The sequence below is a fragment of the Pararge aegeria genome, chromosome 1 (genome assembly GCF_905163445.1).
Source record: "Pararge aegeria chromosome 1, ilParAegt1.1, whole genome shotgun sequence".
Classification (NCBI taxonomy): Eukaryota; Metazoa; Arthropoda; class Insecta; order Lepidoptera; family Nymphalidae; genus Pararge; species Pararge aegeria.
Genome location: NC_053180.1, coordinates 17647251 through 17673320, shown reverse-complemented (window position 1 = coordinate 17673320; position 26070 = coordinate 17647251). Strand labels below are relative to the sequence as shown.

General features: G+C 35.1%; 1 protein-coding gene across 3 annotated transcripts; it reads right to left on the bottom strand.

The window, feature by feature from the left end:
* Positions 1–13951: 13951 nt before the first annotated feature.
* Positions 13952–25109, bottom strand: LOC120623948 (uridine phosphorylase 1-like). Of its 3 annotated transcripts, none has more exons than XM_039890250.1 (8): positions 24815–24835; positions 23597–23715; positions 22141–22264; positions 20882–21034; positions 18456–18641; positions 16866–17004; positions 15947–16140; positions 13961–14367 (listed from the first exon to the last, which is right to left on the bottom strand). In XM_039890250.1, exons 2-8 carry the CDS (start codon positions 23701–23703, stop codon positions 14269–14271), a joined length of 1002 nt encoding a protein of 333 aa, XP_039746184.1. In that variant the 5' UTR covers positions 23704–23715; positions 24815–24835; the 3' UTR covers positions 13961–14268. The 3 variants fall into 3 exon arrangements, with proteins under 3 accessions (XP_039746190.1, XP_039746184.1, XP_039746177.1); XM_039890243.1 differs by lacking the exon at positions 24815–24835 and adding an exon at positions 24940–25109 and having other exon boundaries at positions 13962–14367; XM_039890256.1 differs by lacking the exons at positions 20882–21034; positions 24815–24835 and adding an exon at positions 24940–25109 and having other exon boundaries at positions 13952–14367.
* Positions 25110–26070: the final 961 nt, after the last annotated feature.

The window sequence follows — 26070 nt, the reverse complement described above, 5'->3', positions numbered from 1 at the left end:
AAGATTAAGATAGGTGAGTGAAAAGATTAAACTCAGCTCATGCCTATTAAAGCGAACCAATGTCAGCTCAGTGGGTAGGACTTCGACTTCAGTTTCGGGGGCTCAAGATCGAATCTCAACACGCACCTCTACTTTTTCTAAGTGATATTTTAATAGCTTGAAACGCTATGTGCGTTTCAAGAAGCCATTAAAATATTACTTGCTTCAACGGTGAAAAAAAACATCGTGAGGAAACTTGCATGCTTAAAATTTCTCTATAATGTTCTCAAAGATGCGTGGAGTCCACCAATCCGCACTGAGTCAGTGTGGTGAACTACGGCCTTAACCTCTTCTCATTGTGGGAGGAGACCCTGCCCAGTAGTGGGCCGGGAATGGATTGATATGTTGATGATGATTATATTAAATGCCTCGTTTTTCTAGTGGTTAGAATGTTCTCCTATCTGAGTCGAGGATTTGAAATTTCCGGGTCAAGTCGAAAATCGTAAGGTGCCTATTCTGTTTTTTAATAAAGTTCTTCTTAGTCGTTACAGTCTTGACAGACTGGTCGTGGTCGTCACCTGGGTGTTGTGGCTCGCTTTACAATCCTTCGCCACTCTTTTCTAACGGTTAGCTTTCTTGCGCATTCATGTGGAGGAGCCTCGATTGTGGCCTTCACTTGGTCCGTCCATCTCATCGGTGATCTTCCGCGTGCTCTGGTGCCTTCTACTTTCCCTTGAACCACAATTTAATAAAGTAACTGCCTGAAATTTCGTAACTCTGTACTAGTGTTGCTTTTTATGACAGAGCTCATCTGGGGCAGTGCTACCGCCATGCTTATATCGGCCTCTAAGCAGCATTGTTGCAATGCTGTGCTCCGGTCTGAAAGGCGTCGTTGCCGGTTTAATTAGACACATACGAGGTCCCAAATTTATGAGCACAGGGCTGTCCGTAACAGGACGTGTTCAAAAAAAGAATTCGTGTTATCTATCCCCTTGCGTATCTATAGTCTATTGTCTTGGTACCTATCTCTATGAATTGATAACTAGCTTTTGCCCGCGCTTCGCTCACGTTAAGTTCCATTTTTGATTTGGCAAATTTTAACTACAAAGGTTTAAAAAAGTGTCTTGCTGCGAATAGAAAACAATTAAACGTGAATTGCTTAAAAAAATCGGAATTTTTGAGATATTTTTTAACCCCTATTTGATGTCTTTAGGGGTGGACTTTTTAAAGTTTTTATAGATGTGACTTGATAAATAAATTCATAAGTGAAGGATTTTTATACAAACTTTCATCCCCAATTTAACCATCTTAGGGTTGGAATTTTCAAAAATCCTTTCTTAGCAAATGCCTAAGTTGTAATAACTATCTGTGTGTAAAATTTCAGCCCGATCCGTTAAATTGTTAGAGCTGTGCGTTGATAGATCAGTCAGTCGGTCACCTTGGCCTTTTATATATAAAGATCAAGTGAAATGGTACCCAAAAGGAAGCCCTTCGAATGAACAATATCTTAGTAAGTTAATATCCGGCTAAAAAAGCTTAATTCTCACTACGCTGAGAAATGAACCGAAGTATCCTTCTTTTGAAGATTAATGAAACACTTTGAAAATGTTTCTTTTGTCCCGTGGCAATTTTTAGGCCCGCAATCTGTTACTCGATTATCCAGCGGACTGATTAAGGTAACATTCCTATGTAGATGGTTAAAACGCATTTCAAACATATGGCGTATTCAGTTTTCTTTATGTGCTATTCACATTGATATACGACCATGTATGTACCTACCTAATATAATCTTCCTTTTACTAATCGTCCTTTTACTTAAAAGCTAAGCTTTTGTCGGTGTCTTTCCAACCTTCTCTGTACATGGCCCCCTCTTTTAACTCTTCTTAAGTGCCCACCCCAACCTTTATTTTTATTTGTCCAACAAAATCCAGTCTCAGCTCCGCTCTCTTCTCCTCTTTCCCTCTACATTCCCCTAAATTGTTTTGTAATAATGTCATCAAGCTATCGGCCGATGATGTTCCCTTATATAATATTTCCTAACAATTTACAACCCAAGACGTTGTAATGCTAGTATTATCCGCCAGTAGCTTAAATAAGATAGCTTAAATTAGATATGCAGGCACGCAATCCATGAGTATTTTTCGAGTATGAAAATACTCGAACATTGAAGTAAAATGATGGCGATAAATTCTAATAGGTTGATATTTCAAAAACAAATAAATAAATTTATCAATTACACACTGGGTCAGTGTGGTGGACTACAGCCTTAACCTCTTCTCATTGTGGGAAGAGACCCTGCCCTGTAACAGGCCGGGAATGGGTTGATATGTTGATTATTATATCTATTAAATGCCTCGTTTTTCTAGTGGTTAGAATGTTCTCCTATCTGAGTCAAGGATTTTAGAATTTCCGAGTCAAATCAATAATCGTAAGGTGCCTATTCTGTTTTTTAATAAAGTAAGATAAGTAAATTTATCAACTACTCATTTTCTAAATAAATCCAGAGGTACTGAAGAGATTGGTGAGGCTTAGATAAGTAGGGTACAGATTCTCCTGCTTTTCGAGAGCAAATTAAGCTTGATTTTCATAGCAAGTATCTTTTAATCGCGATTCCACAATAGCCATTGCTAATTCGGCTCCGCTAGTAATTGTAGAGCTCTAAATCTATTGGCTAACGAAAAGGATAAGTAGCTACCCTATCCTATCTATGTTACATTAGATCACTTCGACCTTTCCAATTTCGTTGCTCCCTTTTGTAAAACCTCTCGTTTAATTGCCTTTAGTATCCATTCAAGAATCCCGTTTACGTGTTTAGGGTTAGAGGTACTTACAACTAGCTATTTCTAGACAGCCATTAGACTAATTGGATACGTCGATTCGAATAGGTACCGGAAAACAAAGTTGGTTGGTAAACCCTCTCTAGTAAGACAGATGTCATGACGTGAGTTGGAGAGAATCCCTGATGTGTGCAGATCTGAAAGGACCTAATTCCAGTAGTGGGCATAGGTGATTTGTAATTAGTGCCATTAAGTGTATCTATCTTTAAGGAGAAGGGTCATAGTCATTAAAAGTGCGATGGAGAGAGCTCGAGATATTCGGAGTATCTGTACGTGATCAAATCAATAATCAGGGTATCCGTAGAAAAACAACAGTTACCGAAATAGCTCAACGAGCCGCAAAGCTGGAGTGGCAATGCTCGGGTCACATAGCTCGGAAATCCGATGGATGTCCTAATGATCCGAAGTGGCTGGAATGGCGACCCGGCACTCAAGATGGACTGACGAACTCAAGCACGTCGCTAAGAGCAGCAGGACGAAAGCGACTCGAAATTTTCAAATCACTAGGTACTACCGATGTCCAGCAGAGGGCGCCAATTTGTTGATATGATGATGATGATAATCTATCTATAGACTTCTATCTAATTTATCTCTTATTTTTCATAATTAATTTTAAACTTTGTGACAGAATGAAAAAAAAACGTGTATGTTCACGCGTTAAAAGTTACACTTCCTTGGAGACAAGATAAAAATCTTTTCAAAATTTTATCTTTCGCCTTATTTTATGTTTAAATAAAATATATTTAGATAAATAAAAATGTAATGTATTGTGAATATAAAAATGTATGTATTCTATGTTTAGATAAATAAAATAAAGAAAAAAGGAATTTAGTACATTGAAAGTTTTATTAAAACGCATTATCCAGTTATCTCATTATTGTACATCCACTCAAGGTTTCACTCAGAATTAAAATTTGAGGTTTTTGTACAATTGAATCAATTAAATCACCGAAATGAGCCTTTGACAATAGAAAGTGTATATTGACAACCCTTTTAAAAAAAACTAAAATGTTGACTATAACTAACTTCAGGGTGTTTCCCTAACGCGCCAAAAGAAGTACCTATAACTTCAAAAAACCTATTTTATTACACTATTACATTACGAGCAAATGGAGGCTTTTCATATCATACTTGTTGTGTCATTCAAACTCGTATGGGATTCAACTAACTCTGTTTAAAAACCACTTGACTTACTTAACTTCTCAATAAAAATACCATCACTTCTAAAACTGTGCCACAACAAGGGTTATTTTTTTACCATTATATCACGGATTGCTAAAAAGCGATAATCCTAAAACACGAGTGTTGTCAGAAAATCCTACCTACGATGATAAAACGAAAAGCGTAAATCTTGGGTCTGCGTGAAGAAGCTTTTTAAGGCCGAAATATTTATGATACAGCCAGCCGAGCCTTACATGTGAAAGCCGTAAAGTTAATATAGCCAGTCAGGTGTGTGACAGAACACGCGTACAGAATTAATTATTAGTTGCAAGAAATAAAATATGTAAAGAATTGCTCTCGCGATGTTAGTGAAACTACTCAAACTTAACACTCATTATTATCATTGTTACATTAAACTTGATGTTGGCAATCGTGCATTGAGGAATTGTATTATAAATAAATAAATATGACGTATGCGGCGTTACCTCGCTCTGAGGCGTTCCATTCAAAGCTTGAAGTGCAAGCAAGAGCACGGAACGAGCGACAAAGAGGCACAGTCGGCCTCCGCGTTCGATATCTGTCTCTCTCCTACTTGAGTGAGCGATGCGTCCGCGTGGACAGCTTCAATACAATAATACATTTACATGTTTTCCGCAAGGATGAAGTGCAGTGAAAAGTGAATGTGGTGTCAATTGTTTATAGCAACGATAATATCTATCAAACAAATAAAATTAAATTTTTTTTTTGAAAAATGCAACCATTCCATCAGTATTTTCTTACGACGTTGTCACGTTCAACTATCGTCAGTAAGCGGACTTTACAGACAACCAATTTTTTTTTTAATAATTTCTCTTACTTACCGCTTTGATTGAATAAGTCTCCCATTTTATTAGGACCGTAAGTACAGCCGCTCGATACTGAACTCTTCATCTACGAACTTGCAATTCGAATGTTAAAAGTAATTTATCCCTCATTATATATCAAGAGCGAGAAACAATCTTTTTTCTTTACGCCACACCGATTAACGAGCTGAAAGAAACCTTTTATTCGAAACGCGCTCTCATTACGGATAACGATACGTGGCATTAGAAACTCTGTATATAATATTATACTAACGTCCACGTACAAATTGTTATAAGTAAACTTGTCCCATACAAACTTTCATTTTGCAAACCACCACGTCGCATAGCGCACCCGTTACCGGATTTTTCAAGTCCGACTGGTAATTGTAAAGATTTGAGAGTTCATACAAATGAAAAAAAAAACTTCAACTCTGTTCCATTCAGAAATTTCAAGGGCGTATATAATTTCGGAACTGGCAGGTTTCGAACCTAGCAATCGTGGCCTAAGCGCTTTACCAACTAAGCTACCTTTCTAACACCACCGATGCCGAAATTATAAGATGTATATATTTTTTTATCAGCTTTATAAAAACTGTAGCGTATGCTGTAGATAAGCAAATTTTCAACAGATTTAAAAAAAGGAGTAAATTGACTTAAAAAAAGGTTCTCAATTCGACTGTTTGTTTTTTTTTTAAAGGTTGAGCATCATTAGGTGAGAACTTTTTAGGTGAACAAAAATCATGCTACGCTTTCCATTTTTACTTACAGTTTTTACTTATATCGGTAGTCCCCAAAGACTGCCCTGCATGTTTTTTTATTAATAAATTAACTAAATGGCGATAAAATAATTCAGTTCTATTATTAATAAAGATTGATATACACATATAGATAAGTAGTTTTTCTTATCTTGCCTCTGTCTGCTATTAAAATTGGGTCTTAGTTTCTGCCTTGCTGCTGCACTGATAGTTATTGAGTAAGCCACTGCCATAGTTTTCACTGAAATCATATGCAAAACAGGTGTACTGACCTAACATCATATGCAAAATAAAAATCAAGTGACGCCTATCACTGTATTAGGTAGGTGTCGCGTAGCATATGCACGTGTCGGTCTTTTATCTTCAATAGGGTTGTTACACTTAGAATGTTTTGAATTAATATGTATGGAAAAATAAATATGCTTCTTTTGATTTAATATTATTACCGTCTCATTCGTTATGAAATTTACTTATACACCCTTAAACATAAATTCGTAATTCGGTTACACGTTGTAAATACGAGTTATACTGTCACAAAATAGATGTTAACGTTTTTTCGCAAACACCTATTTCTTGCAACTGCTGCTACAAAGAGCACCAGGCTAAGCCTTAAAGCGGCTTAAATATATATAATGTAGCTCCCAAGAGAAGTGCAGTTGTAGTATATGCCATACGGATCTGGCCGTTTCTGTGAACCAGCTGTATTAAATCTCGAAATGAAGTTTAAATCATTTTGTATTAAAGTCCAGAATTTCCCATCTGGGTTCAATTCTAAAGGTAAAAAATAAAATAGTCTTTAACATTCCACACTTAATTCATAAGCCCCCTTTTCCCCATTAAAGTAGGTGGTACTCAAACTTTAAATCAAAGAATAATAGAGTATTCTCAGTGTCCAGTGGGTATTCTTAAATAAGAGATATCGAGAATTTATCGAACTTTTTTATTTACTTGAATAGTGAGTTTTGAGTCCTCATAATATGTTAAATAAATTCGAAAATATTCATTAAGACCTTATTACAGGCACTTATGAAGCGTTCATACACTAATGTTAGTGATGGGGATAACTGCATTCGTTTACTTAAAACTAAAGCTAGGAGGGTTTCGGAAGAGCCCACAACAAACTTAGCCAGGTTTTTTTTAGTTATCACCATCTCACAGTCTATTTAATGTTGAGCTAACTAGGCTGTGAGATGGTGATAGTATCAGTAGTCTACCCATGAATTCTGTCCTCTATCTCCAATCATATTCATCAGATCATCATAAAATTCAGTTCATATTTACCGGAGTTGAGGGAGTTGGAGGGTAAAATCGTCAAAACTTTCTTTATCGACAGTTTTCTAAATAATCTTGTAACTATCAAATTTGGAAATGAATTTTATACGAACTAAGAAGAAAATGATTTTTGTTTGAATCTAACTTAATTACTGTGTGCTACAACTAACTTGGACAGAAAATTTGGGTTAACATTTCGAGGCGTGATTTAATGTTGTGTGTGATTGCGTAAACAATGCATATTTATGCGATAACAGCAATCGCGGTTGATGATTAAGAAAATTAAGCTTAATTTGCTATCCTTCGTGAAAAGCAGCAGAATCTTTATGGTGTAATTTATAATTTCTTATCTTTATACTCCACACCAAACAGATCTTCGGCAATGTATCCTCAGGAGATGTTGACTCTACAATGAATAATTGTTGAGAACAACAAAAATCATTCATATATTCGGAGCGAGGGTACATTGCCAAAGATCTGTTTGGTTTTATAATATATTCCGCAAAATAACGCCTGCTTCTATCCAATAATCGCGGTTGGTTTAAGAAATCCGTGGTCTGCTTCAGAAACTCATCATCGAATCTATATGAAAAAAGTGGAACCATTTCAGAATAAATACCTCTCGAACAGAAAAATTACGACGCAGTAATGCCCCAATCACCAAAATAGATCTCTACTAGGCTACCTATACCAAAGGAGACTGAGTTTAGAAATCGCAATATTATAAAATAGCGGACTAAATTTTACTAACTAATAAAGTAAAACGTAATATTGTTTACCATCATTAGTTTAGTTTTATATTACCCGAACTACATCCAATTTTTGCCAAATAACACTAATTCTCGAAACAATATTAATAGACATCTATTGCACGCGTAGTACAATATAACAGTCCTTCAAAGTTCTTTCAAACAAGCTCTCGTAATTATTGTTCACGCCCCTAGGTAAAAACTGAATCTCTGCACTGGTTTTACGATAAGCTACTGGAGTCGGGAGACATAAAGGCTCGACCGCATCAAAGGAAAGCCTTATTTACATCAGTGCGAAGTGTTTTGCCCGGGACACGGGATATAACATTGCCCGGGGCTGCAGCTTGGCTTTCCCAGTAAATCAAATACATACATACGTTAATAATAAAGGTGTTAGATATATCTACGTTTTATTACACAACGTATGCATTTCAATGAGAAAGGTCCGGAAAGCCTCTGGAGAATTTCCCTTATAAGAGATTATTTAAGCACACGAGTTGATTCTTTATGCCGGTTAAGGCTTTTCCGGAATCCGTGTCGTAAAAAAAATAGGTTTATGCACTTACCGTGTATTAAAAGTTTTAATTCCTCAATTAAACAATAATTATTATTATTTTTTGCTAATATATTTGATTAAAAAATGCTAGGGTGAACATTCACACTGAATTGTGTTGAAGTCTTAGATAATTACCTCATCTAAGAAATATCGTATAAAAATCTTATAACACAATTTTTCTCTCAGCTTTAGTTTTGAGTTGACGAATGTACTTATCGCCTAACTATTTCGAATCTTACCACGGGTACTATTTGAGAGTTCGGTATAGAAAGTATATGTCCTTTTCCATAGCATAAGTGACATGCATACCAAATTTCAAAGCTGTCTGCCCGTGGCATATTACGTACACAATTTTCAATTTTCGCTCTGGAACTACTTAAGGAATCGAGATAAAAGGTAGCCTATTTTATTTTTCATGTCAAAGGTTACATGCCTGCTAAATTTCATCCAAATCGGTTTTTGCGTGATTGAGTAACAAACATCCACACTTTCACATTTATAATATCAGTAGTATATACATCGGATAGTAGGATTGTTTTAATTGATTAAATAGTTCTAACACAAGATTTGGCTACTAAAACTAAAAGAAATGAAGTGTGCCAGAAAGTTTTATTCGCGACAGGATGCTATAATAGTTAAGCCCGGATAGAAAAGGGTTCAATGAACTAAGCTTGGATTTAGTGACCTTATCAATAAGTTTCTCATACTCACATCCCTCGCTCATTTCAAGTGGAAAGGGAAATTTAAGTTGAACTCTCAGTACAAATATTTAAGCAAATATTACTATTCTCTGGCAAAATCAATTAATATCATTGGAAAGGACTCATATTATCTAAATTATGCGCATTATGTGGCATACATCGTTAATCTAATTCATTAATAATTGAAAAGATGTGTTTGACCCTACACATTAAATTAGCAATTAAAAAAAAATTTGAAAGTGATGAAATCGACAATTAACCTAAGAAACTGTTTTTTTTTTTAAATATTTAGACATGTTTTTACATCTATGAATATACAAACGTAGGCACAGTTCGATGAAAAATTTTAATTTTTTTTTTCTTATCGAAGGGAAATTAAAAAAAAATACGAAATCCTAAGATATATACTTGGATGCAATTTATTAAATAAACAACACTTTAAGTGTTCTTACGTTTATATCTACATTATATTAATTATATTATTAGATATATAAACTATATCCTTCCCAAACGCAGAGAATTTGAGGTTTATAACATTACTGTAAGCCCTTATTGTTTTCGTGCACATTAATAATAAATATAAATGTACTTACACACCGTATTCCGTTTAATCCACACGAAAGGCACATTAACATACATTTTCGATTACCTACATGTTATGTATATAAATATTTAAAAAAAAAACGCACACAATTTTCGCACTCAATGACTAATCTCACGTAATGATTAACACAACTAAACACTCCCGTTAGGAAATCAATTTTTGTTACACAATTATATTAATAACGACAAATGTTTTTGTGTCAGTCAATAAAGACGATTTTAATACAAAATATCTAAGGTTACATTCACAAAAGATCGGTTACGCAAATGCCGTAGACCCTTCTATTGCCTACAAATTTTCGCGAGCGACTGACGTAGCTTCGTAGCAAGTTGGAGCCAAAAGCTTTGCGCAAACCGTACTGGAGGCCACACACCCAATACACATTTAAACATAAATGACCTTTAAAGCGATAGCATTAAATATCAAAATAGGATGTATAATTATGAATACACGTTTATTAGGATGTAAGGCCCAACCACAGTCAACGTGGGTGTTTAGTGTGGCAGGAGAATGTATTATTTTTTTGTTAATTAACATATGAGCCGGGTCGTTGACTAGTCAGCATTTTCGATTGTAAATCCCTTCTTATTGTTCAAAAACTCATTTCTTATGGATTTGGTTTCATGCTTCAAGTTAATAAATGCTTGTGAAGTAGCACAGGGTATTATTCGAAGAAGCGTTGAAAGGAAAATATTAAATAGAATGCAATAATAAAATAATGTAACTATAAATTTGGTGGATATAAGTAACCCAAAGTAAAATGTTTTTAATTAATATCAACTCTGCAATGACTGGAAGATTGATGATTTTAGAATGATTGATATCGTATGATGGTAAGTTTTTTTTTTATTTCATTATTTCGCTGGCACTGTTATCACTAACACTAGGTGACACTATATGAGCCACATTACAACTGACGTTCAAATTAATTAAAGATTTTTTTCGTGCTGGGGTTCGAAATCAGCCTCCCCGAAAGTAAAGCCGAAGTCCTAACCACTACGCTATCACCGCTTCCATGCTGGTGACTAAAAGAGATATTTTAAGAACTAAGACTCTCCACTGTGTTTTAATACAAATTTGGAAGATTTTAACCATTATTATTACGTGTTCTAAGCGGTTGCCAAATTCGAATCCCATCGCGTGATGCGTATCTCTAACTTTTCTACGTTTAATGCAATTACAAATTCTAACACATATTTTTTTTTATGAATTAATCGTAACTACATTTATATTTCTTTGTTTTATCAATGTAGTTACAATTAATTGCTGGTGTGTTTTATGAATAAATAAATAAACTAACGGTCCAAGAACACCTGCATGTCTGAGAGTTCAGCATAATTTTCTCAATGGCGTGTGGAGTCCACCAATCCGCACTGGACCAGTGTGGTGAACTACGGCCTCAACCCTTTCCATTATGGGAGTACTCTCGTGCGCTGTAACGGACCGGTAAAAGGTTGATATGATAATGATTACGCGTTATCTATTATAACAAGGATCGAAGTCTTAACTCCGAAGCGCTGAAATTAAAGCGATAGAAAAACAAATTAATGACGGCCTTTTCTAAACTCCGGGCTGATAATTCACTCTACCTTAAAACCTTATATATTCTAACGGGGTACTCCTAGTCGCAAGGAAAGACCTTAAAACAGTAATGATTATCATGAAGACTTGTATAAAAACTATGTTGACATGGTGTCGGGATAAAGGACTCAAAATCTAAATCCTACGAAAACCAAACTAGTACTTTTTACCAAACGAAGGAAAATAACACCTGTGACACCAATTGTTACTGAAGGAGTGGAGCTAGAAATATATAAATATATATATGCAGTAAAGTTCAAAGTAACTGGTAAGCCTTAATGTTCTAGCGGAGGTGAAGCTAACACGGCTAACTCCCTAATAGCTTAAGAGGTTAGTAATAATAAAGCAGTTAAAATCTTATACTAATATATTAAACTGAAGAGTTTGTTAGTCTACTTGAAAGCTATAATCTCAGGAACTACTGGTCCGATTTGAGAAATTGTTAAAGTGTTGGATAGCCTTTTTATCGGGGAAGGTTATATACTATATACTATATATCATCACGCTGTAACGCGGGGTTTTTTTCCCGTTTTAAGAGCTTCCGCTACGCTGCGTAAATGGTTGAAGTTTTGATAAAATCATGAATCAAAAAGTTGTTTCGCTTTAAAAGTTTTAAAATAAAGTCATGTCTATCTTTGAACGTTGACTTATCGCGAGGGACCGCTAGTCAAACATAAAACTAAGCACGCTATACATGGAATGTAATGAACTGATTTATATTGTGTTTATTAGCCTCGGCTACTTCAATAACAACTATAACTATTAATCTGTAACAGCATAATCAACATCAGCCTATCGATCAGCCTATCCATGTCCCACTACTGGGCTTAGGCCCCCTCTCTCATAGGAGAGATGGTTTTTGAACCAAAACCCACCACGATGCAACAGTGCGAGATGGTAGGCTAATGAATAGGGAAAAAAACTGGGCGATTGTGGCAAAGTATTGAGAGACTATTATACAGGAAAACGAGAAAGAAGAAAAGAGAATAAAGACAAGACCATGAAAATTTTCAATATCGTTGCTGTGTTTTAAAAGTGTGTAAGGAAAAAGAAAGAACGCCCAAAGCATCAAGATGCTCCGGCCAAGGCATTGAGATGCTTCTAATGTAGTCAGTGTCACTCGTCAATGCATTAGGTTGTTTTATTATAGCTTCGGCCCAAGACATTAATCGCAGTGAAATACCAATTCTTAGTTTAGTGAACATTGCATTATATTTCCGACAGGCGTCGGCTTATATTTGAACCAACAGCTCGCAAACGTCATTGCACGAATCAAAATTATTAAAGCAACTAATTTCATTTAGTCTTTTAGTTGCCCCAATGTATGCCTAAACATACATTATATGATACATATATTATAATAGTGGTTCGAACACAGCTATTATAATATATGTTTTTATATATAAAAGAGAAAGTGTGTGGGTATGTTCCGTATAGGCTCCGAAACGGCGGGACCGATTTCAATGAAACTTTTCGGGAATCTCCGAATTGACCAGGCGAGTAATCCTGTAAAGTTTGATGACGATCGGAGCACTCCTATTTTTGAACTATCAAACTGTCAAATACTTTTATTAAAAATTTAATGATGTAAGTTTATTGTTTAAATAAAGCAAAATCTAGCCCAGCGAAGCGGGCTGGGTACGCTAGTGTTTTATATTACAACAGTCCTTAATAGAAGCGGTGATAGCCTAGTGGGTACGGCCACGAAAGACGCACAACTGACTTTTTGGAGTTATGTGCGTGTTTAATTTAAGCAATTTAAATATATAAATAAAATAAAATAAAATAAAAATAAAAAAGCCTTTTATTTCCTGTTACTTACATTGACATACCTAAGATAGTTTAAAGTTAATATTTATTGTTATGAATGTTAGTTTATTACAAGAACCCCAGACTGGGTAAAGGCCTCCTCCAACGATGTCCATTTTTCTCTATCCTTTGCTAAAGTAGCAAATTTAAATATAACTTGTTTTAAATTGTGAAGGAAAATATCGCGAGGAAACCTGCATGCCTGAGAGTTATCCATAATGTTTTCAACAGCTTGTGATTGTGAAGTATACCATTCGGCACTTGGCCAGCGTGGTAGACTACGGCCTAAAACCTTCTTATTCTGATAGGAGACTCGTGCTCTGTAGTGGGCCGGTTATGGGTTGATGATGATAATATATTATTGTATAAATAATCCCTATACTTACTTATATACTAATATTATAAATGTGAATGTATGTTTGTTTGTTACGCTTTCAAGCAAAAACTATTGAACCGATCCTCATGAAACTTTGGAAACATATTGTTGGAGGTAATAGAAGTAATATAGGATACTTTTTATCCCGAAATTAAGCTCAGATCCTTGGGTGATGAAAAAGTTTGACGATTTTACACAAGGACTATATAAAAAAAATTAGAAATATTCTTCGTTAACCTTAAGCATATAAATCAACTAACAATGCGATATCGATTCGTCCTATAACTATTACTATCTTTTGTAAGTGATAGGCGGAGCTGAGACTGGTCAGACAGTTCTTTCCAGATATTGGTTATGCGAATAGATTTTTTTTTTAATAAAAATACACAACTTAAAAATTTCAGAACAACCTCATTTTAGTGTCCATGTGTCTCAAAAAACAAAAACAAACGCAAACGAAGTCGCGGGCAATAGCTAGTATAATATAAAACGAATTCACAAATAACCATTCAATATATTTCATTCAATTCAAATCGGATCTGAGGCACCAATGGAATTACCATTTACACAGATTCAGTACAAATGGATTTACTAATACGCCTAAGGGGAAATTATTTTATTCTTTTGTAGGTAAATTTTCTTTACAAACAAGGGCAAGTTCGTCTTCTTTAAAAATATTTTGAATTTATTTACGAGAAAAATATATACTGCTTCGCTTATATTTTTTTTTAATAAAATAGGAGTAAATAAATATTCGTATATTTAAAAATATTATCATCATCTTCTCTGTTTAACTACCGCCTGTTTTATAAGTTTGACCTGTATGTTTCTGAGGTTGTGCGTTTAAAAGTGGTTGTGCGTTTGAAAGTGTGTGTATGTGTGGCTGTGTGTGCTTGTGTGTGAGTGGCATCGTGGCTCCCGAACGGATGAGGCGATTTTGATCAATGAAAATCGGTCATAGATTGACGCAGCCACAAAATGGATAACATATATTATCCCAACTAATTAAGACTGAGTTATGTTTTTTTATTCTTTTTTTAGTTCAATCATTTATTAATTCTTTCGTAATACTTAGAAATATATTTGCCGATTATCACCATAGGTCTCTCTTGCCATTCCAGTAGAACAGATTTACTTGGTGTTACCTGAAAAATAAACTATGTTACGAATTGGCAATTAACATGCATTAGTGAAAACAACCATCATCATTTTAGCAAAGTCTTTCTCAAAGGTAAGAGGATTTAAGAGCTAAGTAGCGTGGTGGGTACGCTACTCCAATGCAGGTTGGTGGGCTTAAACTATCGGCTCGGGGGTGAACATCAACTGACAATTTGATAAGAAATATCAAATGCCCAAACATTTGTGGCCCCGTAGTTAAATTCCTAGAATTAATAGTATAGCTTTTTGACAGAGCACGTCCGGAGTAGTACTGCCGTATTCCGGTCTGAATGGCATGGCTTCCGGTTTAATTCCAAGCACATGAGGCTTAACACCTACGCCTAAGATTGATGTACACTGGGTGCCACTCTGTAAAACGTGTTCCTTGCTTGCCTTCCGAAGTCTGCTTGCATTTACTTGCCATAAATGAGGTCCGCCAATAGTGACTATAAAATAAGACCTAGAGGCAGTAAATAGCCAAAAGCCAAGATTGAAATAATATGAAATTTAATTTGATAATGTACTGTTTTACAAATACTGTATGCTCTGTTTATGGGTACTCTACCATCAGTGGCGTGCATAGAGGGTATGCACAGGGTATGCAGATGATATAAAATGAAGAAAATCTCCAGTACGAGTTATAAATACTTGAGGGTATGCTTTTTATAACTCTTATAATGCCTATCTTTATGTTTTTAATCGTACTGGAGACTTTCTTCATTTTATATCGTCTGCATACCCTGTGCATACCCTCTATGCACGCCACTGTCTACCATACATTTACTAGCAATATATGAGGTCCGCCAATTGTGACTATAAAAAAACCTAAAGGCAGTAAATAGCCAAAAGCCAAGATTGAAATAATACTAAATTTTATTTGATAATGTACTGTTTTACATATACTGTATGCTCTGTTTATGGATACTCTACCATCAAAGTCAAAGTCAAATATTACTTTATTCAAATAGGCACGTAGATGGCACTTTTGATGCGTACATTACATGTAACATGTGACATAGGATAATATATAATTAATTAATGGCGATAACTAAATTCGTCAACTTAAAACTAAAGCTACGAGGGTTCCAAACGCGCCCTGGTCTAAGAAGAAGCCCACAACTTAGCCGGTTATTATTTTTTTGTTATCACCATCTCACATTGTCTTTAAAAACTATTAAAGAAGCAACCTGGTTAGAGCAATACTTTACACCTAAGCATTTTTATCGTTGACGTAGTCCTTAATACTATAATAGGACTTCTCTATAAGCTTACATTTAATACAAACTTTGAACTTTTTCAGAGACATCTCCAAAATATCAACTGGTAATTTATTGTAAAATTGTATACAATTTCCTTTAAATTAATTACTTATTTTATGTAGTCTAGTATATTGCAGCATCCATTTACTAGCCCTATAAGAGGTCCGCCAATTGTGACTATAAAAAAACCTAGAGGCAGTGAATATCCAAAAGGCAAGATTGAAATAATATGAAATTTAATTTAATCATTTACTGTGTTACAAATACTGTATTTTGTAGACGTGCATGGAAAATAAACTTTGATTACCTGATCCTGTTCTAACCGGTTGATCACGGTGACGCAAACGTCAGCTGACCTCAAGCCAGCTTCCCTCGTGAACGCGGCGAAAGCGGTTGCTTCCATCTCTATGTTCTTCACCCCTAACTCCACCAAGGCTTTGAGAAAAGATACCTTGTCGGACTCTGTGTAGTCGCAAAATGGACCGTCCAAGCGAGCTTGCCCTAAAAGGAATTTAACTTCAATAATGCGAAATATTTGTATTTTATAGAAGCAGGCTTGACGGAAATCCTTCTATATAATCCTTATATATAATCCTTATATATAATCCTTATATATTATGAAAATTTATAAATTTATAATTAATAAATCATAGTATATCATGGACCTATTTGTTCTCGCTCTTGTTGTCCTAATCCTAAGGTTGCCTGGCAGAGATCGCTTTTAAGCGATAAGGCCGCCTTTTGTATTTTCTTTTTATTCGTCCTTTAGTTTCCTAACTGTGTAGTGGTGTACAAATAAAGGGTTTAAATAAATAAATAAATAAAATTAAGCTTAATTTGCTCAATACTTCTCGAGAAGCACTAGAATCTATCTATATATCTAATGAATTATTTCTATCGTGCTTTAGTTTTAAGTGAAATCCTGGACATCTCACTCAAACGTCCGAGAAAGACGTGCCGCCAAGCGAATAACGCCGCGTAGAAAACGATTAGAGATACACAGGATACATAGGTTTGCAGGCATACCTCTAACTTCCATCTAAGACTAAAAAACAGGTAAGATTGCTGTCTATCTTAGAATCCATGCTACTCCATGTACTGCTTACTCTGGGGCTAGATGGTGATGTGTGTATAATCGTTTGTTTATTTATTTATTTAAAGGCCACCTTTCAAACTACTATGGCTTAATGCCTTATAACTTAATACGTAAGTAGGCTGCGAAGTACCTTGATAAAAATCGTCTGCAGCCATCGTACCACCGATGAATGTCGAGAACCCCTTCTCCTCCGACGCGAGATGCAACAATTCCTGATTTAATCTTTTATCAAATATCGATGGAATCTCCATAATTTTACCCATGACTGGCTGGAAATGAGAAGAAGACGTTAAGGTTATTGCTGTGAGATATCTACTGAGAAGAAGCTTTTCAAATGAAAATATGTTGATATAGATTTGTGGTAGTCTTGTATCTCTAAGGCCTTGGCATACCTTATCAACTTGTTTTTATAGCCGACTCTACTTCAACTACACTCAAATTAGACCACTCAAAAGTGAGCTTTATGTCATACGTCTTACAGTGTAGCTCCACGTGACATATCTCGAGGGCGAAGCTTAGCCGACACGTAAGATACCGACAACAAAAAAAAAACCAAATTCTATATATATATAAATATGTATATATCTATATATATAAAAGAGAAAGTGTGTGGGTATGTTCCATATAGGCTTCGAAACGGCTGGAACGATTCAATGAAACTTTCAGGAAATTTCCGGATTGACCTGGCGAGTAATCCTGTAAAGTTTGGTGACGATCGGAGCACTCCTATTTTTGAACTGTCAAACTGTTAAATAAAGCTTTTATTTACTATGATGATATTCTATTGTTGGGTGAAATGATTTAGTATATTATGAGACTTAAATTAAAAATTTAATGATGTAAGTTTATTGTTTAAATTAAATAAAGCAAAATCTTGCCCGGCGAAGCGGGCTGGGTATGCTAGTTTTTTATATTATTGCTTTTAAAAAAATTAAATTTTATTAAAAATTATATTATTAGCTAAATTATTATCTTAATATATATAAATCTCCTGTCACGATGTTTGTCCGCGATGGACTCCTAAACTACTTAACCGATTTTAAATAAAATTGGCTCACCGTGAGCAGTCTGGTCCAACTTAAGAGATAGGATATCTTAGATCTTTAAATATAGTCGCAATTTTATTTTATTGCAAATTATTTGTCACATGTTATATATATATATACTACAATACTCACTTAAGGCTAAGCGATACTGAATACTTTAAAAACAAAATCAAACGCAGACGAAGTCGCGGGCAACAGCTAGTATTATATAAAATCATATTATTATCATCATCATTGATAGTCTACCCCCAACGTGTGGGTTTGTCCTTAATCACCACTCTGAGCAGACGGAATGGTAACGCAGTAGATGGTAGTAGCTAGCACAGAAGACGCTGATACCCGTTCTTTCTAGGTCGCCTCAGAAATTAAATATATTAAGTTAAATTTCAGTTTATCTGTAAAAATATTTGAATAAACCTTCATCTGTAAATTTTTTTTTCGCTAACATTGTCGCCGGTAACGATTTAATGTTATCTTGGAACGCAGCTTCATCTTAACAAAATAAGATATTTTTATAATTTTTATTAGTGTTCTTACCTACACTTGGAGGAATTATCAATTTTATAAATTTAAAATGCATATGAAATTTTATATAAGCATTTTAAATTTATAAAACAAATAAGATATTTTCGTTCAATCTATATAATCATTTAGTTAAAACAAATGTTACTCACAATGTCGTAAGATTTCTTCAAAGTACCATTAAGACCCCACGAGGAAATGACAACGGACCCCGGGGGTATATTTAGGCCCCCACTTGTGCCTATACGGATAATAATGGGATCTCTTGCTTTAGCATAACTCAATAGTTTTATGACCTCCTGGAGCAGTATGGTCATTGACGGGATTCCCATGCCGTGCTGGAAATAAAAAAAAACTAAATACTCGTACAAGCCGACCGTAAATAAAATATACAGTTAGTTAAAATATACAGTATCCTTGCAGAGTTTAAAGTAGAACTCATTTGCATTTGAACTAATTTAGTTATTTATTTCATTACCGTTATTTAGACGGCCGATTGGCGCAGTTTGCAGCGAGCTGAGCCCAAGGCCGTGGGTTCGATTCCCACTACTGGAAAATGTTTGTGTTGAACATGAATGTTTTTCAGTGTCTGGGTGTTTATAAGTATATTCTTAGTATTTATTCATATTTAAAAAAAAAAAATATTCAGCAGTCATCTTAGTACCCATAACACAAGCTTCGCTTACTTTGGGGCTAGGTGGCGATGTGTGTATTGTCTTAAAAAATTGCTGAGCCATAGAATTTTAATTTTTATAGAAATACCCAGTTTTGAAGTTAAAATTTAGGTACCCTGATAATAAATACATAATGAATTTTGTTACTTATGTCATGTTGTTTTCTGACTAAAAAACAAAACCGAAGTTATCTAGAGCTAGAGCTACTTTTTAAGTTTATAAACCAAGTGTTTTGTACTTTACGAAAATATGCAATGATTACGTAAATAAAATATTAAGATCATAATCATTATCATCATATCAACCCATTGCCGGCCCACGACAGTCCCTCAATAAGAAGTGGCCAATATCACAATAGCTAAGACGATGGACTGAAGTCTAAAAGTCCCCTAGAATTGAATTCACACGTAGAAAAGTATTAACGCTCAATTGAGGAAGGTTATTTAAAAGCTTAAATTTTATTTATAATACTCTTTTAAAAATAATGAAGCTAGAAAAGACGGGAATATGTACCTTTATTTAGCCCCCTATATTTAGCTCCCTATATTTAGCCCCCTATATTTAGCCCCCTATTTTTAGCCCTTTATATTTAGCCCCCTATATATAGCCCCCTAGTTTTAGCCCCCTATTTTAGCCCCCTATTTTTAGCCCCCTATTTTTAGCCCCCTATACTTAGAAAATTATACAGGTGTTTGTTTTAACATAGCTCATTAATTCCATGACCTACTACTAACACAATATTGACACTAAGCAACACGCTTGTAAAATAATATTCTAGTCTACACCATTGTTATTTGACAGCCGGTTGGCGCAGTGGGCAGTGACCCTGCTTTCCGCGTTCAAGGCCGTGGGTTCGATTCCCACAACTGGAAAAATGTTTGTGTGATGAACGTGAATGTTTTTCAGTTTCTGGGTGTTTATCTGTATATTATAAGTATTTATGTGTTTTATATTCATAAAAGTATTCATCAGCTATCTTAGTACCCATAACACAAGCTACGCTTACTTTGGGGCTAGATAGCGATGAATGAATGAATGAATGAATACACTTTTATTGTACACCAAAGAAAAAAAGTAGTTACAGAGATATAAATACATATCAAGAGAGTACAATTTGGTGTACAATTTTTATGTGTGTATTATTGTAGTATATTTTTTATTTATTTATTATTAAGAGGAAATAAGTTTTTATGATGATTTATTACAACACTTTTTAGAGATAACAACCTAAGATAACAAAGATAGCAGTGTTAAAAGTATGCAACGCAAAGTATGCAAGGCAATGCTTTTCTACATTGTGAAAAGGACATCCCTTCCTGTATACCTGCCAATTAAGTTCAGTTCAAAGAGTTATGTACAACGGTATTAAGACCTCTTTTACGACAAAATAAAGGGACTTAGCGTGGAAAACAATTTTGGAACCATAAGCCACGGCAGAGCGAAGAAGTACTGAAGATTAACAATACCTTCTATAGAAAACTTATAGAGCTTATAAAGGCATGCAAAAGTACAGGATGCCATATGGATCAATCTATGGAAGTTAATTCAAAAATATTGATAACTTATGACATTGATAAAACTGCACGGCTAGCATGGACAGGAGACAATTATATCCCCGGGGAAAGGATATAAATTTATCTTCTCCCACAGCTTTATCAACTCTCAGAGCACTGGCGCACAGTTGGAAATAATATCCAAATAATATATGTGTAATAATAAACGGGGGTAAACTTCTCCTATTCCATGTTCCAGTGATTTAGCAGGTGGGCACGTTAATTATATCCCTTGTCAGAGGATATAATCGGGGGATATAATTTTTATCTCCCGCCCGTGCTAGCCCTGCTAGGGGTCCAAAACTAGTAGTGAATATTTGGCGTTTGAGGTTTAATTTAAAGTTTCCTTACGTTAACAGAAAGTACGGGCCCCACTTTGTACATGGCATATCTGTGGGAATGTTTGGTCAAATTCAACAAACCCTCGTCGGGTATGTTTAACACTTTGGCAATGTATTTGGCGAACTCCTTCATCCTGTATTTCGTCCCACCCATACAGACGAACTAAAAATAATACTAATATAAACATATTAAAGTACATTATGAAGCAAGTATAGTAAATTGAATTTTACGTACTAGGCGTTCGAGCTGTAAACGATCGCGATAAGTTATGCACCTTAAAAAGTCTTATGAACTTTATTACAATGTAATGAGGTTCACGTTACGAGGATTTTTACAACCGCACCTGCTCAATTGGAGAAAAGGTACGAAGTTCGATCAGGGCAGTTCCACCCGATGTCATCGAGCCCTGGGACCCCTGCTCATGACCAGCTTTCGCGCTCGTCCCTAGCCCTTGGTTATCAGCTACGCTCCTTCCAAAATAAGATCAGCGTGGGCTAAAATCTCTTATGTATTCCGGTTTACGTTCAATATCCACTACCAGCCCGGAGCTAAGAACAATGGGGCTGCAGATTAGGCTGTCTGTCTCGGTTATTATAACGAACTTGTTATAATTTTATTTATTTATTTATTCACTTTATTTGCTGGATAGCCGAGCGTCTTTTAACGGCCGATTGGAGCAGTGGGCACCAACCCTGCTTTCTGAGTCCGAGGCTGTGGGTTCGATTCCAACAACTGGAAAACTTTCATGTGATTGACATGATTGTGTTTCAGTGTCTGAGAGTTTCTTTGTATATTATATGTATTTATGTATATTTATCATAAAAATATACATCAGTCATCTTAGTACCCATAAAACAAGCTCCGCTTACTTAGGGGCTAGATGACGATGTGTGTATTGTCGTAGTATATTTATTTATTTTACCAGAATTACCTAGTTCAGAGTCTGTATCGCAATTGCAGGATGCTTCATTTATGTAGGTACGATACGCGTGAAAATATCGCTATTTGAATGGAAAGGTCTTATTATAACAGTACTCTCTCTATTATAAGACAACGTTTTATGGCGATAAGGCCGCCCATTGTAACTGCGCGTTCTATGTATTATTGATTATAATTTCCTTGTGTTTGGTGAACAATAAAGTTTTATTTAATTTTATTTCGTTTCGTTTTGTCTCGTTTCGTTTCATTTCGTTGAGTTTCATTTCATTTCAACTCAAATTTATTGCGAATGAAATAGCTTTGCAGAGGATAAAATATGTTTTCTTTACCTTGACATCACCGAACATAGCTGGCAAATCGTAATGTTCATTGTCGAATCCCAAATGATATAAAACATCGCGAGTTAATCTCGTTAGGTGTTTGTTCCTTAACCGAAAAGTTCCATCAGAGTTCCTTGAACAAGATATATCATGTATTAATTAATCCATACGGTTATATAAAGCACGTTAGATGAATTTAAACGTGGTCGCTTAATATGTGCTGTTTTTAACGCCTTTGGTTGCCTGGAGGAGATCGCTATGTAGCGATAAGGCCGCCATATTGTATACCTTTTGTTAAATTTTTACTTTTAATTTGTTGTGTTTATGTGGTGTACAATAAAAGTGTATTCATTCATTCATTCATTCATTCATTCATTTATTCATTCATTCATTCATCCATGTGTCTCATAAGAAGGCTTGAAGCGGTGTATTGGGTAGGAGTTTGACTTCACTTTCGGGGGGCCGAGTTCGAATCCCAGCACCTACCAGTTCGCACCGTGCGTTTTAATTAATAAAAATATATCTTGCTTCTTATGTTTCTTATCGCGTACTTATGTACAGCAATCGATGGTTGGCATGACTATGATGATGGTGAATAAATAAAGGTTATGTGCGTTTAAAGCACTTCAAAATATCATTTGCTTTAATAGCGAAGGAAAACATCGTGAGAAAACCTGCATGCCTGAGAGCTCTCCATAATGATATCCATCCATTAATACGCAATTCAAATCCATTAATACACTCTAAAAAAAGAAAGCCAACTAAGAGAGATTTTCTCTTAGTTGACGTTATATAAATTATAACAATTATGATAATAAACATAACAACAAAAGCTGATTAGTGATAGCAGCAAGTTCATTATAGATTGAACAATGAACAATTTAGGTATGTTCATTGATTCTAACAAATAAATACGTTGTTTCTATTATTATTTACTTCTTTGTATGATTAGATCATTTTAATTATTTAGCTTAAACAAGTACGTAAATTGAATCAGTTAAGAATATGCCTTAGTTAAGTAACAATAATAGGAGCAATACAGTTGCCCAGTACATTAAATTATGATAAACAATCATTATCATCTTATTTGATGTATCTATGTTCTTGTTAGGCTCGTATGGAATCAAGATGCTTGATCACAACAATCACTATCTTGTTAGGAATAACCAATTTTTTTTTAGAGTGTACGCTTCAGAAGACTTCAGAAGATCCTTGCGCTATAGTGGACGATAAGGTTGACAATGATGTTGATGAATGTAATAAATCACTAACTTTTCTTACTAGTTTTAGTATTCTTGCTAATCGGTGGTTCTCTGTTTTAGATATACAAAATTTGATGAGTTACCAACCGTGACTGTCAAATTAAGCGTTTTGTATGAAGGCGGCCAGTTTGCAACTTGTTGGAAAGTTTCTACATACTTAAATAAAAGTAACGGAGTTCAACAACGTAATCCCGTCTACTTACTTAAGAGGTTCAGTTCCATGATCTTTAAGCCAACGAGTTGAGCAATTCTGATAGTGTTCTTCCCAACCATCTATCGTTGGAAGAATGTAATCACAGTCGCATTCCATTTTTTAAATGTCCTGTAAGTAATTTTATCATCTTAGAAAGAGTTGCAGGTTTTTTTTTATTCCTCTACAAGTTAACCCTTGACTGCAATTTCACCTGGAGGTAAGTGATGATGCAGTCTAAGATGGTAGCGGGCTAAACTTTAAGTGAGTATGGTAGTCATACTCCTAATCGATCTCTACGCGACATCGCACCGGAACACTAAATCGCTTAGCGGCACGTTCTTGTCGGTAGGGTGGTAACTAGCCACGGCCAAAACCAGTCCAGACCAGAGATAATTTAGAAATTATGAATTTCCATATTGCCCCTGCCGGCAATCGAAGAAGAAACACTTTATTGCACGTAAACACACAGGAAAAGAAACATAAAGGAATATACAGTAAGCAATCTCTTACAGGCTACCTTTGTAGAAAGGACTCCTGGTTCGAACCCGGGACCTCCTACTTAAAGTTACAGCGCTCACTGTTGCGCCAGGGAGGACATCAAAAGTAACCTTAGACACTGTTTCTGATATGCACCGCAAAGATTTTAAATATCCTTCAGACAGTTCTCTTCAGCATCACAACCTTTAGACTTAACGCCCCACTGTTGGGCATAAACCATTTTTCTCGGATAGATGGTTTTAAGAGCCCACCCCTCTGCTCCAATGCGGGTTTGTGGGCTTTAACGGCTTCTTCTTATCACAACGAGTGATAATATCCAGGGCCAACGGCTTACCGTGCTCTGTGAAGCACGGCTGTTGACACCGCCAATTTTCAAACTTCAGTGTACCACACTGAGAATTCTTTAGCAGAAAATCCTCGTATTAGGTACTAGAATTTTCTGCTGAATTATCATGGACCATCCGGGTTTCGAACCCAAGTCCTCACGATCCGTAGTTATATATGCTAACAACTATATTTTTATAGTTATGATTATGGCCACCGTAATCCTGATAGTTTTCTACGCGGTGAATTACATGGCGGCAAGACTGACTGTCAGTAGAGTGGTAAAAAACCACGGTCAAAGCCTTCCTAGAGAACGGACCATAGAACATTTAGAAATTTCAAAATTTCCAAATCGCCTCGCTGAGAATCAAACCCGGGAACACCATTTTAATATCGGAACGCTCACCACTGCGCTAGTGAAGAGGTGGTTTCCTCAACCTTAGTTAATTGGTTTACGCAAATTCACTGATATTCCCTTGGTTTACAGATTGTGGTACAAATGCAATAGATAATACAAGTGTACAAACTCACTTTAAACTGTCAGATTAAATAAATAACCTCGAATTAAATTATTTGGTCACTCAGTCTACAGCACACCCTCCACACAATTCATAAAAATCAGTAACACGTTATATATTGTTTAATTTAATTAGTTATTAGTAACAAAATAATGTTATAAAACCACAAGTACGTGTAAACTAAACAAAGATAAAGATCGTACTGACGTTGCAGCTTGAAGTTATAGTATCCTTGTAATGGACAAATTATCTATCAGTAACGATGTACAGTCAATAGCGATAATGATAGGAACTTAGCAACAATAATGTGAAAAGTATCGAATAATTAGGAAACGACTTAATTTGTAGATTTCAAAATAGGTGTTTTTAAAGTAAAACTTCTTTAGGCGCGACTAGGGAGTAACTCTATTATTTTTTTTCTGACGTAAGTGTTACTTACATGTTAAAAAATACTAAGTGTTACATACGTCTGTCTAGTTTCCGCTATTTAAAAATAATAATTTGGATTGGTCTTATGTATATGTCATATACTCCACGCTTCTTGACTTATACGGCAAATATCATAATCAATAAGGATTATTTATTTCGAATATTTTCAAACGATCCAATTATGAATAGCAACGTGAATAAAAATTATTAACTCTTTTATCAATTAATAATAATAAAAGCTTTAGTTCAATCGCGCGTAAAGGTCACACGCACACACTTGACCTTTTTTTTGCGCATAGTTTTTGTCACGAAAAATTGCAAAGAAAACAACTCTAAACACAGTAAAAAATGTTAAAAGTCAACATAAGATAAATTTTTCTTCAAGTAGGTCTATATATGGCACTTATGATGCGTACATTACATGAAAAATGTGTAGGTACATGGTAAAGAGATATATGATGGTGATAACCATATTCGTAAAATTAAAAAAATGCAAAAAAAATAGTAGTAATAATCCTATTTAGACACATATTTAATTTTTTTATGAATGTAGTTACAATTAATTGCTGGTGGGTCTTACGAAATTGTAACAAATACCATACGACTTATGTCATATCATCATCACGGGTAACACCGCGGGGCGTAGCTTAATAGCCTAGATGGAGAAGAAGTAAAGTTTGAGTTAGAGTTTTAATTATTATTCTATTTAAATTTT